General features: G+C 38.5%; 1 protein-coding gene across 3 annotated transcripts in view; it reads right to left on the reverse strand.

The window, feature by feature from the left end:
• Positions 1–16,944, reverse strand: part of HIPK3 (homeodomain interacting protein kinase 3) — a 73,230-nt gene that overhangs the window by 5,430 nt on the left and 50,856 nt on the right. For all 3 annotated transcript variants that reach the window (XM_082057953.1, XM_082057952.1, XM_082057954.1), the window contains exons 4-15: positions 13,010–13,129; positions 10,551–10,637; positions 9,575–9,759; positions 8,665–8,824; positions 8,167–8,290; positions 4,807–4,928; positions 4,514–4,638; positions 4,244–4,405; positions 2,939–3,235; positions 1,936–2,076; positions 608–843; positions 200–327 (exon numbers count right to left, since the gene is read on the reverse strand). In XM_082057953.1, coding sequence (XP_081914079.1) covers positions 200–327; positions 608–843; positions 1,936–2,076; positions 2,939–3,235; positions 4,244–4,405; positions 4,514–4,638; positions 4,807–4,928; positions 8,167–8,290; positions 8,665–8,824; positions 9,575–9,759; positions 10,551–10,637; positions 13,010–13,129 — 1,887 coding nt within the window. The remainder of the gene's footprint in view (positions 1–199; positions 328–607; positions 844–1,935; positions 2,077–2,938; positions 3,236–4,243; positions 4,406–4,513; positions 4,639–4,806; positions 4,929–8,166; positions 8,291–8,664; positions 8,825–9,574; positions 9,760–10,550; positions 10,638–13,009; positions 13,130–16,944) is intronic.

A 16,944-nucleotide genomic window follows, 5' to 3' on the forward strand; every position in this document is an offset into this window, starting at 1 on the left:
TTAAAAGAAAATGACCAAAAGTGAAAGATACTTATGACTTGCCCAATAAGTCGAAATCCATTTTCAAGATTTGAACACTTCTGCAATCAAGGTGTGGAAAACCTGCAGTTGCCATTTACAGCAACTGAAATTGTGAGCATTCAGCATGTTTGGAACCTCAAGGCAGAAAAAAATACTTCTTAGAGGTAAGTACACATACCTGACTGAAGTTTATGTGTTGCTGATGGAATGCTGATGTCAGTTTTTGCTGACGGTTTCCTACTATAGAAGAGTGGTTTATTCTTCCCAGGACAGACCGACCCTTTTTCAGTGGCTGGCACGTACCATCTTCCAAGATATAAATGAACAATGTTATGTTTTTGTTGTCATTATTCTCTTCTAACAAAAGTTAGACAAAGTTTCATTTGCTTCAGCACACAGGGAGAAATAATAAAATAATACACTAATTAAAGTCTTAAACCCCGCACAATTTAGAAGTGTTTATTACCGATTAACAGATATATGAGTAAGTCAGAATCTTCATATGTACAGCTATTGAATAAATTTTCAAATTTCTGTTCTTAATTACTGGCATAGAAAGAAAAAAAAACCACCTGAACTAACTTACCTGCATTCACCATCTGTCCATCAAAACGTAACCTGTTCCCAATTCTCATTGGTGGTACAACTACTGTGCAAACAGCTGATTTGGTTTCAGGATTAACTGATGCTCTTGCTTCCTTGTTTTTATTGGTATTAGCTACAAAGCCATTTTCCACAAATGGGCTGTCATGTCCTGAAGAGTCTGAAGTTGGGGAACCATCCACCGTATCACATCCACTTTCCTGTTCGTCATCTGATATACTATCGAAAAACAAAAGCATTGCATTGAAAAAACACATTTTTGTAATACAGATGCATTTTATTAAATTACCACATAAAATTTATGGAAGTGAAACCACTCAGAGGTGGATAAAAATGATTCTATATAGTGAAGTCCTCTGGTGATTTTATAGCTAGTGTAACAGGTCCTTATAGCATGGTGATTAAACTAAGACAATATAAATAAAACCAATGGGTAAATCATATTAACTCAAACCTTTCACCAATACCAGCAACTATGTATTCCAAATGCTTCTTGGTCCCCAAAATCGTAGCCAGGAACCTGATTTGTAGAAGCGTGACATACCCACAGCTACAACTAAAGGTTCAACATATAAGGACCAGAAGGGAAGGGACTGAAATAAGAGGAAAAGCCCCAACCAGAACATCCCAAGTCAGTGGGACCTTCTGACTGTGTCACAGGTCCATATCTTGTGAGTGTCACACAGACAGATGCTTTACTATCAGGTACTGTAGCAAAAACGCCACTTATTTTCAGAGTTATGTTGAATGTTTTTCTAAGAGTGAATTTTAAATAAAGTGTGAAAGCAAAGGCTTAATCTAGACATCAAGCAGTGAAGATAAAAATATTTAAAAGCTGCTCATATGAACTCACATAAGGGAAGCTTATGATTATGTTAGGGAATAGAGGGTTTAGTAGAATAAAAAGGGCAGCAATGTTCATTAAAGATTACAAAACAAAATACACAATGGGAGAACAAGAGGATGCAAAAACTAAAGATATTCTGGTAACTTCAAATTTGTCACATTCTGCTTTGGCTTACTTAATTTTGCAACCTTAGAAGAATTTTGTTGTAAAGGAAGTTGCATACAATGTGTTTATCTTTTCTGAGTAAACACCATTAATTCAGTAACCTGAAAACTTCCAGGGTAACAAGACGGATCTGTTAGGAACAGTAAAAGAACAGTCTATGCTGTGCATCGGTAGGCAAATAATTTTTAAATACATCATTTAGCATCACCAGATGGCAACATAACAAAACCTTCGCATTTTTTATCATAAACTGAGCCTGCTGCATCCTTCTTTTCACTGAAAGGAGCACGGCTTTTTACCTGTTGGATCTCTTGCAAGGAGACGGACTGGACTGTCCCGAGGAGCTGGTGCTGAGCGTGCTGTCGGGGCTGCTGAGGGAGCAGACGCGGTCGATGTTGAGGGTGTTCTGGCAGGCTTCGCACTCCAGGCTGCCTTTGCACCTGCCACACACACACAGCGTCAGCAAACTTACCACCGCTCACTCATTCTCCGTACACCACTGACTTAGGTGTAATTACGGAATAAAAAGGGATCGAATATTAGAAGTCCCTTAAATGCAAATCAACATCGCTTCTTTTACTTCCAAAGCAGGTCTTAAATCTTTCCAGAGTTCTTCTGGGAATTCTAGGCTAAACATGCATTTTTTTTGAAACCCTCTAAATTATTTTTTTTAACTGAATCAATACTAAAACAAGCAGATAAACAATTCTACTACGACAGTTCAGAGCCTTGAAACATTTGACAATATTTAGATTTAAAACACAAGTTCCTCCAGTTCAAAATCATCAGAAGTAAAAATAAAGTAAAACATTAAACTTTTAAGCCCTCATCTAAAATGACACATGCTGCTTTGATGGCTTCGAGAAAGAACACTCCTCTGAGAGACAATGCTCAGCATCTGCTTTTATATCCAAATGCTGTTAGAGAAGTATTTTTTACCTGTATGTAAGTAATACTATCTACTGGGTGCTACTGTTAGAATGATAACATTGATTATAGAAAGCCAGAAAACTAATCTTCAACAAAGAGATGGGATATGACAGTACCAAGAAAAAAAGAGGATGCTGGACCTAAAAGGAATCTGGTTTGAAAATGCCTGATGTATATAGATGAATGAGGTGCTTTTGAAGTGGTTTTCACTTTCATATAATACACCGCTCCAGAGTTAACTTATTAGTGAAATTTGATTAAAGTGCATTCTTTGTCTTTTTTTTTTTAAATTCATATTCATTTAATACATTAGCTGTGCTAAGACTTCTATATTTAAGTAACACCTTACTAAAAATAAACATCGATTCTTACTCTCTCAGTGAATGTGGTTGTCCTATGTCGTCGTCATCCGTGTCACTGCTGATGGTGATGACGCTGACCGCTGGGCTGGGGGAACCGGCAATGAAGATCGCCTGGCGCTGTTTGGTTGAAAGAGATGAATCAGGGTCCAGCCTGACCGATGCTTCGCAACAGTTACTTTCCTGTCCTTCTGAGTTATGATTGTCCTGTGCTTCTATACAACTTATTCTCTTTACAGCCTTCAGGTTAAGTATCTTTGGAGATATAAAGGCTGAATTTTGGATATTGGTATTTTGTAACACATTGCTCCTGTGAAGAAAACACACCGTTTGACATTTAGTGACCCCTCTACCAACAGACCTGAAAACTGTCCTATTTAAAAAAAAAAAAAAAAACAAAGAAAGCAATGTAGGTTAAACCACTAATTTTCAAAACTAATACAAAGCAAAACATAAAACAGGAAACATAGTCATAAATACTTCACATACATGATTTCAGACATTAATTTTTTAAAAAAAAGAAACATGCTAAAAAGAAGCTATGTTGCCACATCCAACCTATGTAATACATAATACTGAAACTTGCAACAACATTGAATACAATACATTGAAAATCCTACTTTCTCATAATTTTTTTTTTCTAATAAACACCTGTCACACCTTTGGGGTGAAAAACAAGCCAACTAAACTTGGCCAGATTTCCTGCAAAGATTCTCTCTGAAAATAAAAGCTGGTAGCATCCAGGTAAAATCCTCATGTAAAACAAGACTGCTGCAATTGCCCTCTGTAGGCCTGTCCTTCCCCTTTATTGAGCATCCCGCACCTTTGAAAATAGTTCTTATGGCAGTGGGGTATATTTTCTTCAGCAAGCAGCTAAAGTATTTTTGGCCACCAGTGAAAGATAGACTATTCTTAAGGTGTTTGCAAGGCCTACTGCAACCCTGTTATATATTACCTCTTTATTTTCAGTTGTCTAAAGGTGATATATCCTCATGCACATAAGCTTAGGAATATCCCATCAGAGCTACCTCAATATATCCTTATACCTTCCCAAAGGCTATAACGACAACTTAAATGTCATGACAGGCACGTGCCAATCAACAGGAATTAAAACCTCTTACTGTAACAAGTATTTTTCCATCTGCTCTTTATTACCAAAACAACACTGAAAACTTAGGGCACAAAGACCAAATTTTCCCAAAGACTATTTAAGTACAATTGTCGCTAACAAACACGCCACTTTGACAGCCTGTTCTCCCGCCCACTGAAGGATAACTACAGATCCACTGTATCTGAAGGTCAGTAATATTCTACCGACCTGTTCTGACAGAGTTTGTTCCTCTTGGTCGCTGCAGGCTGAGGCCAGACGACGTGCGCGATGCCCACGCTAATCGGCTGAGGGGCTGACAAGGTTATCTGATGTGTTAAAACAGGCTGCGGTATCATCGAACTGTAATGCGTGCCCTGGGTAATCATCTTCCTGAGGAAAAATAAAGGAAGGTTTCAATTGCAAATTGTTTGCATCAGCATCCACAGATCTTGCTAAACCAAAGCCATTAAGGTATTGCCCAAAAATACGTGGACTTACCCCCAATCCCCAAGCCTCTGTGGGCCAGCCACAGGATCAGAAGCCAGAGATGTCGCCGGAGCTGCCACCGGCGCTACTTGCTGCCACGCCGGAACCAGGATTTGCTGGGTCTGATTTGACCACGTCTGTTGTGACGCAGAGAAGATTTCGTGACACAGGGAATAATTCAGTTTACATGAGCTGCTGTAGCTCAGCACAAAACAGAAGGGGGGCTGCAGTAGGACTCTACAGGGCAAAAGCTTTTCATAACTAATAATAAAACAGAAGAGATTTTTACTTTAAAGTAAGCCAACCTGAGAAAGGATTCCTGCTCGAATCTGTAGTGGCTGAACTGCGTGAGCTTGGGTCACCAGTGGAACTGCATTGTCCACCCTCAGGGAGAAACTGGCGGGTTTACTATGGTTTGTAGGAATTCCTGGCAGGGAGAAAAACACACACCTAAGGCTTTAAGCAAAACGTGAGACTTGCATGTATTTTCTAAGCAAAATTCAAACATGGGACTGGACTAGATGATCCCTTCCAATCCCTAACATTCTGTGATTCTGTGATGAAGGATAATTTTATAACATTTGGCTATTTTTTTCATGATGTGTCTATGATCTAATTCCATAATTCAGACTTTCAAACCAAATAAATCAACACCTAAAATATTTTTGTGCCATTACATATCTGCACAAATATTTGATGGTGTAATTTCCAGAAAGAACTGCCAATAGCTGCTGTTTGGAAAAGGACTACTAGAAAGCGGAACAACTTTGGCAGAAAGTTCTGCAAAGCTAAGCATTCTAGTCTTTATCACAAATTACATTAAAAGCATTTGAAAAGAAGCAGACAAAAGTAAGCAGAGCTGAATTTCAAAGCTTCTCACAACTGACTTCTGCACATCTCATGCTCTGTGTTTCCAGCCAGCTGAAATCCATTCCTTATAGCTCTGATAGCTGGCAATGCCACATACATAATGCCCCTATTTGTTACCATCTCTTTTGTGGGAAACAATGTAAAATTTTCCATGTATGCCATAAAATTGTTTTGGTAGAATCCATAATCCCATTCCTCCTTTCATTAAAATAATGCAAACCAGAGCATCACCGGAATATTACCACAAGAGCATAATAGGAAAATGACAAATTTCATGCTTTATAGAGATTCTATTGTCACAGGAATTTATAGCAACACTGCAATGTTTACTACCAACAAAAACATTTTAAGATAAAAATGTTAAACTAAAGTGAAAGAGGAAATTTTTTCATCCAATATTGCAACGAACAGCTATGCTAGAAGAACATACTGACTAGGCAAATATACTAATTTCATCTCCTAATACATTTTGCATCTTGTGCTTTAGTCAAGACTAAGCAATGGGTGTTCAGAGGTAACTACTAAAGAACTACTGAACTAAAGATTAAAGTGTTTGATTTTGGTTTTGTTGTTGTGTTGGGGTTTTTTTTAATCTTTACAATAAAGGATGAAAGGAAATCTTCATCTGATGTAATTCTCTCATGTCATAACACAATACTAAGTTGTAACCACGCAGTCCAAAGATTTTAATTTTGAAATGCTGTTGACTAATTTTTTCCATGCATCCAACCAGAACAGCAACATCTTAACTCTGGCAGAAGAAGCGAGCTTCAGAACTTCAGATATTCGACTAAGCAGCCAAGCACGGAAACCTTGAAGCAGTGCCAGATACCATTAATATCCCTTTCCCTCCATGCCAGCAACGCAACTTGTTACCTCATGATTAAAACAATATATTTCCTTCATTCAAGCTGTAACAGAACTTAAATTTGGAAATATATCATCATAATAAGAATAGAGTATACAGATCACAGATAAAGTATTTGCCTGTACTGTTTCCTTCCCTGTCATCAGTTTATTCATCTGGGTATAATCAAAACAGTAGGGTTTTTATGCTATGAAGTATGTCAGTGTATAAAGCATAGATACAATTATAATCAGAAATCACTTAGCCATACTAGGAACTCAGAAGGAAATGTGTATGAAGCTACACATTTAAATCAGTCAATACTCTGAGCTTTCACGAGTGTCTGGGACCCAAGGCAGATGCAGCCACCACAAATAACACTACTGATAAAGTCTGCTGCATCTGTCTTACTCTAAAGAGATACAGACTTCCTGGGCTCTAAGTTTAGGTTAAAAGTGCGGTGGGGATTTTTTTCCCCCCCAGAGTGAATCCAGTGTGATTTCTATAACTTCTAATTGTGGAGTGAGAACTAAAGAGAACTTTGAAAATAATTCTTTACAAAAAGCCTACTTCCTATAAACTCCATCATTTCAAGATCTTATCTCTGCAACATAAATCTGAACATCACCAAGACAGATAAATTGCATCTTTGGAGATTAAGACTATAATCTGGCTAATTTAATAAGCAAATGATACAAACTACTTGTCTCTCTCTATAAATGACTATCACTAGGATGAGAAAGGCTGTTTTTCATCAGCTCCTCTCTGATAAGCTCATTATAACAGAAAAACAAGTTTTGCTTCCTAAGGTCTGAGACCGAACTGAGGATTTAAAGACTCCTCAAAAAATAAGACCTACGTTTGTCTGATGCAAATGCATTTGTTTACGGAAACAGAAGTCAACTGCATTACCATGTGTCCTTTTTGAGATGCATATCCTTACTTGGTCATTTCCTACACTGCAGAAATACTTCTGTGCCAGCATTTCCACCTCACAGTCTTCCAGATGTTTGTGATAACCAAACCATCTGACAATTACTTCTTTCCATAAATACAAAAGTTAAACCCATCTTATTCTTTGTAATACAGGAGAATTCAGCCAAGCTGCCCTTTCCTCCTCATAGCACAATGCAAACAACATTCTCAAAGACTTAGGTGTTTTTCAGCCATCAGAAAGCTGTGGCAATTCTACCTAGCTCTCCTGCTTCATTGTAACCATAGAACAGTAAATGTGACACTGTTTACCTAGGGCAGCTACATCCTTAAATTAAGCTCCAAATTTCCAGATGTCTTCCGAAACATTCACTTGGATGTCCAATTAAAAAAAACCCAACTTTATTATGCAAACAGATTTATCACAAGAGCTGTTATATTTTCTTATGCTCATCCCTAGGATACCTAAGGACATAGCTCGGGAAACAAACAAACAAACACACATACACACACACACACAAAACAAAAAAACAAACCAACAAACCCAAAACAAAACAAACAAAAACCCCAAAACAAACAAACAAACCCCCCAAAAAACCAAAAAAAAACCCTACCACACCAAAAGAAACAAATAAAATGCACAACCAAAAAACCCATCACATTCCCCTCATCTCTCTTTTTACCTCTCAGATTTCATTTCAGAATATCCTCATTTCTTGCTTCAGCTTCCATATTGTTTCCCTCTATTTTATCAGATATATATATATACACACATATTTATGTGTGTGTGGTATATGCAGCTGGGCTCTGGATTGCTTAAATCATTTTCTGCAGATGCTGATTTACTATTTCTTTCAGAAAGGTGCTATGTATCTGAATATGACTCACACACAATTTTTTTTAATGACATAATTAAGTTCTTTAATATGTATAGCTTAAGTGGATATAATGGAAAACTCAAATACCGCTACCAGACATAAATGCTTATATTTCAGGAACTGTAACCATTACATACCTTGAATAGTCGGAGGACATATGATCAAAGCCTGTTGGAAAATATCACCACAACCAAACTGAGCTGTTCCTGCCTGCAGCGGGATCCCTTGGTGCAAAACTGAGTGGGCAGATGCAGTTAACGCCTATGGGAACAGATTCAATATCATATTATAACATATTATAACCACGAATCAATCCCTCACACACTTGTCTCACCAGCTTATATAATAAACTGCTAAAATAACTAATAAAAATTAAAATTTTAAATATATTTCACAGGAAACAATCCCATTTGGCCACCGGAGGGCACTCTAACACAGCAGTGCTTTGCTAGGGTAATCCCAGCTTGTAACTTCATCTTGAAACATATGGAATTCTAAACTGTTTGTTTATGAAACCAATAGGAAAAAATGAGAGTAAAGGACACAAGATCTTGTCACTTACCATACTTTTCAATTATGAAATTAATTAGAGAAACTGCATTAAATGAATTTATAGTTTAAAAAGTAGGTTTTACCTGACTTCTAACTGGGCCGATTTTGGTAAAACTCGCAGTCAGATTAGCTGCACTGCCTGAGGCAACTGGTCTCATAAGTGACATTTTATTGCGATTACTTGAGTCGTATAAATTTGATCTGCATTTGCAAACATCCATGATATGAAAACAGGACTTCACTCTATAAAAAAAAACAGAAAATAACTTGGTTTAATTAGAATTTCATGTTGCTAAATGTGTAAATCAATTCCACAAAACAAGAAAAGGAAAAAAAAGGTTGAAGACCGCAGTTTCCAGTTTCACAGAATGGCATCATACACAGAAGCGGAAAAAAGAAATATCGCTATTACTATGTTCATGTCAAGCTTTTGTTATGATATACATTAAAATCAAGAAAAATACCTTTTCCTGCCCCTTGCATCTAATACAATTTTCTAACAGCTGCATAGAAACAGGAAAGATAATAAATTAAATGGATGGACAGCTCTTTCTTCCACTGAAATGCTTTCACTTTAGAAAACCCACAGTGAAATACACAATTCCAGAACTAAACTTTCAATATATTCCATACTAACCAATGCATAAAAGAAGGTATTTGAGACATTTACCTCAAGAGGAAATGCCACCCCTAGCTCTCATACTCCTAAAAATCAAGCCCAAGTTTCTGCAGTGTTGGAATTTTATCAATTGGGCATATGATACCTTAAAAAACTATTGCTCTACATATTACTTTCCAGAAAAGAAAGAAAAGTTACTCTGTTTCCTTGAGCAAGTAGATGCATCTAATATCGCAAGCACTTGGAAGAATTTTTTAAGATGTTAAAAAATGACAAAACACTTTTATCTCTGGTAGCAGATGAAACAACACTATTATACATATGAATCACTACAACGGAGATTTTAAAAAAAATAATTTTTGTGTGTTACATACTGGTTGCTATGAGGAAAATCAAGGAGGTGCTTCATGGTAACAAAAGAATGGTTCAGGGCCTCAGCTGGAGCGATTCTTAAATCAGCGTCGATCAGCAACATTTTCTTCAACAGACTGACAAACTCCCTCCTATCCGCCTTCTCCGCCAACAGGTCACTTCCTTCCAAGTCCATCACCATGTTCACCTGGCGTTGAACAAAACAGTGCATGTTGGTTTAACTCTTCCTGTTACTGCTTCCTGCTATAAAATACTAATATTCAATCATGTTTGGGGCACAGCGCATTTGCCAGCTTATCCCAGTGCAGCCTGCTTGGCATCAGTGACTTCGTTCTTCACAAACACGGCTCCCCGCTCAGCTAAAAACCCATAAAGGCTTCATTCCAGTCTGGGACTTGCAATTTAAAAAGATTTGGGATAAAGACCTTTATGTGATCTAACTTAAACTACAGAAGTAATCTTCAAAAAAAAGAATTTCAAATGTGTTAATGCCAATCTTGTAAAAATATTTCCAGGATATGGAAGAGAATTAACAATTTCCTTTTGCTATTGACTGGAGAGTTATAAAGCTAAAGAAAAGTGAGAAAACAATAATTGTACTGAGAATTATCTTCTTAAGATAGCAGAATTATATTGGAAGTTATTCTAGTTAAGATTGCAGGATCCATACGTGTTCTTTTTTTTTTTCCCAGAATGGCAGATAAGGTAGAAGAGAAAGTATACATTATACTTAAAATTAAAGGGTGTCCCCCCGCCACAAAGACAAGTACCATTGTTTAAAACTAGCAATGACAAAGGAAGATCTTTATTAAAAGCCCAAAGGACTGACATAGCCAGACATTTTCCTCAGCAACATACACAAAGAAGAAGAGATGTGACTGATAACAAATAATATTCTAAAAGGTGTTTATTTCAAACTAGTAAAATGTTTTAAAATCACACATTTCATTTGCAAAGGAAGAACGCTTTAATACTCACATGCACTATATCATCCAAACTGTTGAAAATATACTTTCTGGCCTCTTTAGACTTCATACCTGTCTCTGCCTCGTGCTCTTCCAATGTCTCAAAAGAGAAAAGGAAAGCTGAGTTTAGAAGTTGACACTAAAGGATACGTACAACTATAAAGTAACTTTTTGTATTTAATGGCCTAATAAACCCATTAAAAATATTAATATTTCAATTGTATATTTGTATGCTGCTTTGCTGACCACTTTCATTTTCTAAATCAAAAGACAAAAACTACTGAATTTCACATGTGAGTGATCACAGTACTGGATTACAACAGGTGGTTTCTAAATCACACAGTAAGTGCTGAAAGCCCAGCAAAAAGTTATATAATGAAACTCTCTTGTGTGCTCATATTTTTATATATCACAGGTTTTCTATTACTTGTATTTTACACATTTCCTCAAACTCAGACCTTTAACTCTCAACAGAGGCAACATCATATCACTGTAAAAAAACAAACCAAAATCCAGAGAGACTCTGATTGATTTCTCTTTGCTTTCTCTTTTGTTATTTTGATACTTCTGTTCCTTCACATACACAACAGTTGGTGTAAGTATTTTAAATACTGATGTACAAAACAAACAGTTAAATCCTAGAGAATGAATGTGATCACCCAACAGTGATTTATGAGCTGGAATACCACTTTCCGTTACAATTTTCCTCCTTCAGCACAGACAGCACCAGGAGGCAGGTTTGGTTTTAAGAGTTCGTGTTGCAGGAGGCAAGGCAGGGAAAAGGCCTTTTAACATACAGTTATAAAAAAACTTTCCAAAATTAACTTTGACAAAAATTGCAAGTAATGGCCAATAGTCCATACCAAAACTCGTGTTCTTCCCCCAAAACAGCATTGAAGTGCTGGAGGGGGTCCAGAGATGAGCAACACGACTGGTGAAGGGACTTGAACATAAGACCTATGGGGAGAGGCTGAGGGAGCTGGGGTGGTTTAGTCTAGAGAAGAGGAGGCTTAGAGGTGAGCTCATCACTCTCTATAACTACCTGAAGGGCAGTTCTAGCCAGGTGGGGATTGGTCTCTTCTCCCAGGCAGTGAGCAATAGGACAAGGGGGCATGGGCTTAAACTCTGCCAGGGGAAATTTAGGCTGGATATTAGAAAGAAATTCTTTACAGAGAGAGTGGTCAGGCATTGGAATGGCTGCCCAGGGAGGTGGTGGACTCGCCGTCCCTGGAGGTTTTTAAACTGAGATTGGACATGGCACTTAGTGCCATGATCTAATAAACGGACTAGAGTTGGACCAAGGGTTGGACTCGATGATCTCTGAGGTCTTTTCCAACCCCGTCAATTCTGTGATTCTGTAAGACAATTAACCTCTGCAAGGCGCCAGCCTCTGGAAACAGGGCAGGCTGTTTGCATCAAGAAGTTGTTTAGGTTCTCTGATATGGAGAAGCCAGATGTAAACTTGCACCTAATGATCAAACACCTGAAAAAAAAACCCAGAAAACTGGAATAATCAGGATGGTGTAATTGGAGAATCCTTATATAAGCCGACCTGGCAGCGTTCGGGCAGCACCAGCCCCAGCCGCTCAGCCCAGCGCTCCGGGGATTTACCGACTTGCTGTGGAGAGTTATGCAATTTGTGCTTTGAGCTCCTCAGCTGTTTATCACTGCAGAAGTTTTCTGTCAACAGCAACTGCCTCCTGACTCCCCAAGTCTGCTGTAAATTCAGTGAAGCACCATGAACCAATACAATTTGGGGAAAAAAAAAATAATATAGATCTATTTGCATAGGAAGTTAAAGCTCTGCTTACGGCCAGTGTGCAATAACGTTCCCTAGAGAGAAGCAAGGTGTGCAGGCCGTAAAAGTACATTTTAAAAATTTTGTCTGCTTTCATTGTATTGCAGCTTTCAGCCAACAAAGACCGTTTTAGCAGATCTGAAGTAAATGAGCTGTATGCAGTTGTTCTGTTTCTCAATCCCCTTTTTCTCCTAGGAACTTCTGATCCTGAAGCCAGTTTTGAACAAATTTTGACAGAGCGGTTCGTGCCTCGGAGACAAATTATTTAAAGTGAAGTGAAAAGCAGTGACTGAGCAAGGAAAAAAACAACAAACAAAAAAAACCCCCACAACCACAAAATCATTTAGTACTTAGGAGGCTTAATTTGAATTCTCCATCTGGCACCCATTCACTGGCCACCACACAACCAGTAGGAGACAACGTGGGCATGAGCTTGGAGTGCTAGTTTTGGGAAATGGGGTGGGGAGGTGAACAAATGTGGGTTGGACTAGATGATCTCCAGAGGTGCTTTCCAACCCAACCATTCTGTGAAAGGGAAGAGATACAGAGCAGGAACTGATAAAAATCACAGGGGATGCAAAAGGGAGCTAACAGTATCATAGTGAATCTTGGCCTCTCTGGTTCCTCTGCTTACAAAATAACATGCCTTTTTTTTACTGCATTATACTGTTTACCTTTAGTCTCCAACTAGAATATGGTGCATCCGTTTCTTTACAGAAAAATCTTGCAGTTTTCGTCCCCATGTTTAACAACTGCTCTCCTGGCAAACCTTGAGTCTGTGAAATGTACCGAATCTGAGGAAGGAAAAAAAAACAAACACCAACACGGGGAATAATTTACCTCTGATTTTCAAAACCTGATCCATACAGTTAAACACTTGTTATTTCATCTAAAAAAGTGGCAAAATGAGCCACCCTCAGAGCACTGTAGTTTGAAAACTACATCTTACACAGGGGAGAAACCTAACACGGAGCGCTTGATACTGCTCTCTCATCTATCTGAGAAAGCCATACATAAATATACCTCTGAAGTGACCTATATAAGCAAGCTTTTAAAGTTCGGCCACAGAAATGAGGAGCTGGGGAGGGTGGCTGTCATTACCTCCTCAACCCATTCAAATCCTAAATGTAATGTTTTCATTCTAAACAGGAAAATTAGTAGCAGTGCTTTGCTTCCAGAGTTTGATGATTTTTTTGGCATACTCTCATTACACAACTCAATAAAAATCCTTCCTATTTGCTGTTGCCAATGTTTCAGTCTTTTACACGTCTGACAAATCCGCATTTCAAGCAAATGTTCCACTTGAAAAAGAAGTGCATGTATAACCTCTAGTCCTCCAGCAACAGACACTGTCCTCATCTCAGAAAACCTACTGTAGAACATGATGGGAATGGACTAGTTTTATGGCTGAAATGGTCAGATGCTGTTTTCCACTTAAATGATTAACACATATTTATTGTAGAAGACAATTTACTACGCATTTTTCATTACCTTTGTCACAGTTGGTGATACAAATTATTACCTAAAATAGTTAAGACTCAGGGCTTCAACAGAAATCTATTGAAACAGCATATTGCAATGTGTTTTTAATTACTATGCATGCAATGTTAACTCACTGTACAAGTGGGGAGTTACCCCAGAAGTAATACTTCTTTAAAAATTAAAAAACCACCTTCAAGAAAGAGGAATTGGAAGAATAATTGGCAATAACTGAAAACTGAGCTTGTTGCAGTTCAGGATGGAGGGAGTACAGGTTCCAGCATCCAGGGCTGAAGGTCAGAGGGGTGCGAGGGCTGAAGGTGCTGGGCAAGGTCCCACACCACATGTCTCCATGGAGGAGGTGCTGGTGTGGGCCAGAACCCTGGAAAAGGTGGAGCAGCCAGGGAATAAGAGAGATTGGAAAAAAAGGGAAAAAAAAAAAAAGTCAGAAGAGAACAGTGAAATACACTGAACCAGAAACTGGGAGATAAGACGAATTCAATGGAAGACAGAGAACTCAAGAGCTATGAGCACCTGAGAATGGAAACAAACGAGACGTATTAGAAAGGTACATGTGAGGCTTCTGCCAAAAAAATAAGTGACAGACCAAAGCAGGGAGGAACTAAATGCAATGCTACCAACTTTTGATATTTGGTATCCTCCAGAATTCCCTACAGCAGAGAATAAAGAGAATCCCACTCTGACCAGAACTCTTTCTAGATCATTTAGTTGTTTTATAAGGATATTATAAAGACTTAGAAACTGGGGGGAAGACAATGCATTTATTCAATAATTCAGCAGTTAAGCACCTGTGCCTGTTTTTAATGAGTATTACAGCTCAGAAGACATGGCTGTTTTCCACTGAGTACAGCTGTTACTGGATATAATCACAAATGAATATAATAACAAAGGGCTTCCTTTCAAGGGTAGCGTGTTGGTTGCCACATGCCACGGGGACAGGGGGAAATGTAGCACAAAGCCCCTGCCTGTTCGTTTACTCAGTGACACGCACCACAAAGCAGGAGGAAAGGAATTTCCTTGGAAGCCATCTCCTACGACTGCTGTACTCACGTACGCTGATGAAAACCTTGAATCAAATGTCTCTGAAGCAAGTTTTGCAGGCCTGCTTGAGTTCAATGACAAGCCTGACTAAAATTAGGTAATTCCTGCTGGTGCTGAGAAGGTTACAGCTCCTCATCCAACACGACTTCTCGGACATGAAGACCAGACAAGTTGATGGATGAGTTATTAACTGACGCTTCCAGCAAACCTGAATGATCTGTCTTTAACTAGATGCCTTTTAAACTCAGCACTCACTCATAAAGCAAGCAGAAAATCTTAAGGACATCAAGATTAGCCCCTAATTCCTTGTAGCCCTCTGCATGAAGTACAGTGTCGTGGAAGGTGGCTGTCATGGGCGACAATGCTGTTTACTTGAACTGTCTGGCAGTGTTTAGAGGTTGAGCCATGTTGGCCCTGGGCCTACAATGGCAAGAAACAAGTGACAGGAATACGCTGTCACAAGGACCCAGCTGTCTAAACCTGAGAAAAGATGAACCAACGTTCACAGTGAAGGTCGGCGCCCTCCGCAGCGTATTAAACTGCCTTCGTCCGCCTGGGCTTTGTACACGACAAGACGGCAGTGGGGGAAAAAAGGTCTTTTCTTTTCAAATGAGACTCTATATTATTCTGAAAAAAACATCCCCATAATCATGAGATTGAGCTCTCCACTGTTACTGCTCTCTGCACAGAAGTCAAAGGCTGACAGCTACGTAAGCGCGCTAGCACACATTCACAGTCCGGGCTGCTGCCACCATGATGAATCATGAGTTAATTTGAGGAAAGAATCAGGGCACGGGCAGCATTCTCTGCCATTCAAATCCCTACTGCATCGTAAGTGACTGAAGATGTGGTTCAAAGCCGCGTTCCACATTCAGAATGCAGCGGCACAGGGGCAAAAGTGAAAGTAATTCTGGAAATTACATATTTTGGCACTTTTGTTTTGAAAGTCCAGATCTTCTCTCACGGTTTCTTTCAAAATAAGAGCTAAATAAATTTGCCAAGTTCTTAGAAGTTTTTGAGACATTATACAGATTCCAAAAACAATACGTTGATTTTTTCTTAAAGAACATAATGAACGACATAGTTGTTTCCTCTTTTGTTCTCCATTTTAAAAGCAATACCTTGCACAAAGGTCTTCAAAATGCATCAAGGCCTCAAGCCATGTTCCACTCACAGCCTACTTCTAGCCACAAACCACTGAATTTTGTGTGAATGAAAGAAGCTGTAATATCAAATGTTACCACAATCAACACAAAAATCAATATATCCCGACAGTGGTTTTAGCAAAAGGATTTTTAGAAAAATAGGTCTGATGTGTAAGCACAGGCAGCCAAAAGCCCATGACACGAAGATCAGGATTTGAATAACCTCACAACATGCTGGAGGAACTGCTCCTAATCTGAATGTTGAACTAAAGATGTACAAGTTAGTAACGAGCCAGCACTGTCACATCTGGGATTTTCAGGAGATTTCTTCACTTTCAAAGTCCAAAACCATGCGGGGACAGTCAGAATGCTGATTATCTTCCTCCCAATTTTCCACATTATGCTAGAAAATTAGACACTTCTCTAAGTGTCTTAAATAGAAAACATGCTACATCTTTCATTAGAAACTTTTTTTCTGTTTTTAATCAGCTCACTAATGCCAATGCTGAAAACTGCAACAAAGCAAAGTTACAACTTCAACAGCTTCAAGATTTACCATTCCATATATACAGTATTATTGCAACAGCAATTCTTGTTCCTTGTGAATCAGTGGCTCTCAAATCTTCGAGCTGTGCTGGATTTCCAGAAAGCATCAGGGAGTATTCAGAAGGCAACTAATCCGAACAGACATTCCAGAGTCAACCCCGCTCATGGGAAGTGAAAGAGAGATTACAATGCAATGAGAGTGGCCACAAACTTTGGCTTCCATCAGAAAACGCAGCTTCAATGCTAACATTTATTTTGCAAGATAGAAAAATGAAAGGAAAAAAAAAAAGACAAATTGAACTTTAATTCAGAAAAGGAACACAATATATGGTTTGGTTTAGAAACAGGATGTATGTTTCTAGGACAATCAGTAAGAC

Source organism: Streptopelia decaocto, assembly GCF_964273445.1.
Source record: "Streptopelia decaocto genome assembly, chromosome: 7".
Classification (NCBI taxonomy): Eukaryota; Metazoa; Chordata; class Aves; order Columbiformes; family Columbidae; genus Streptopelia; species Streptopelia decaocto.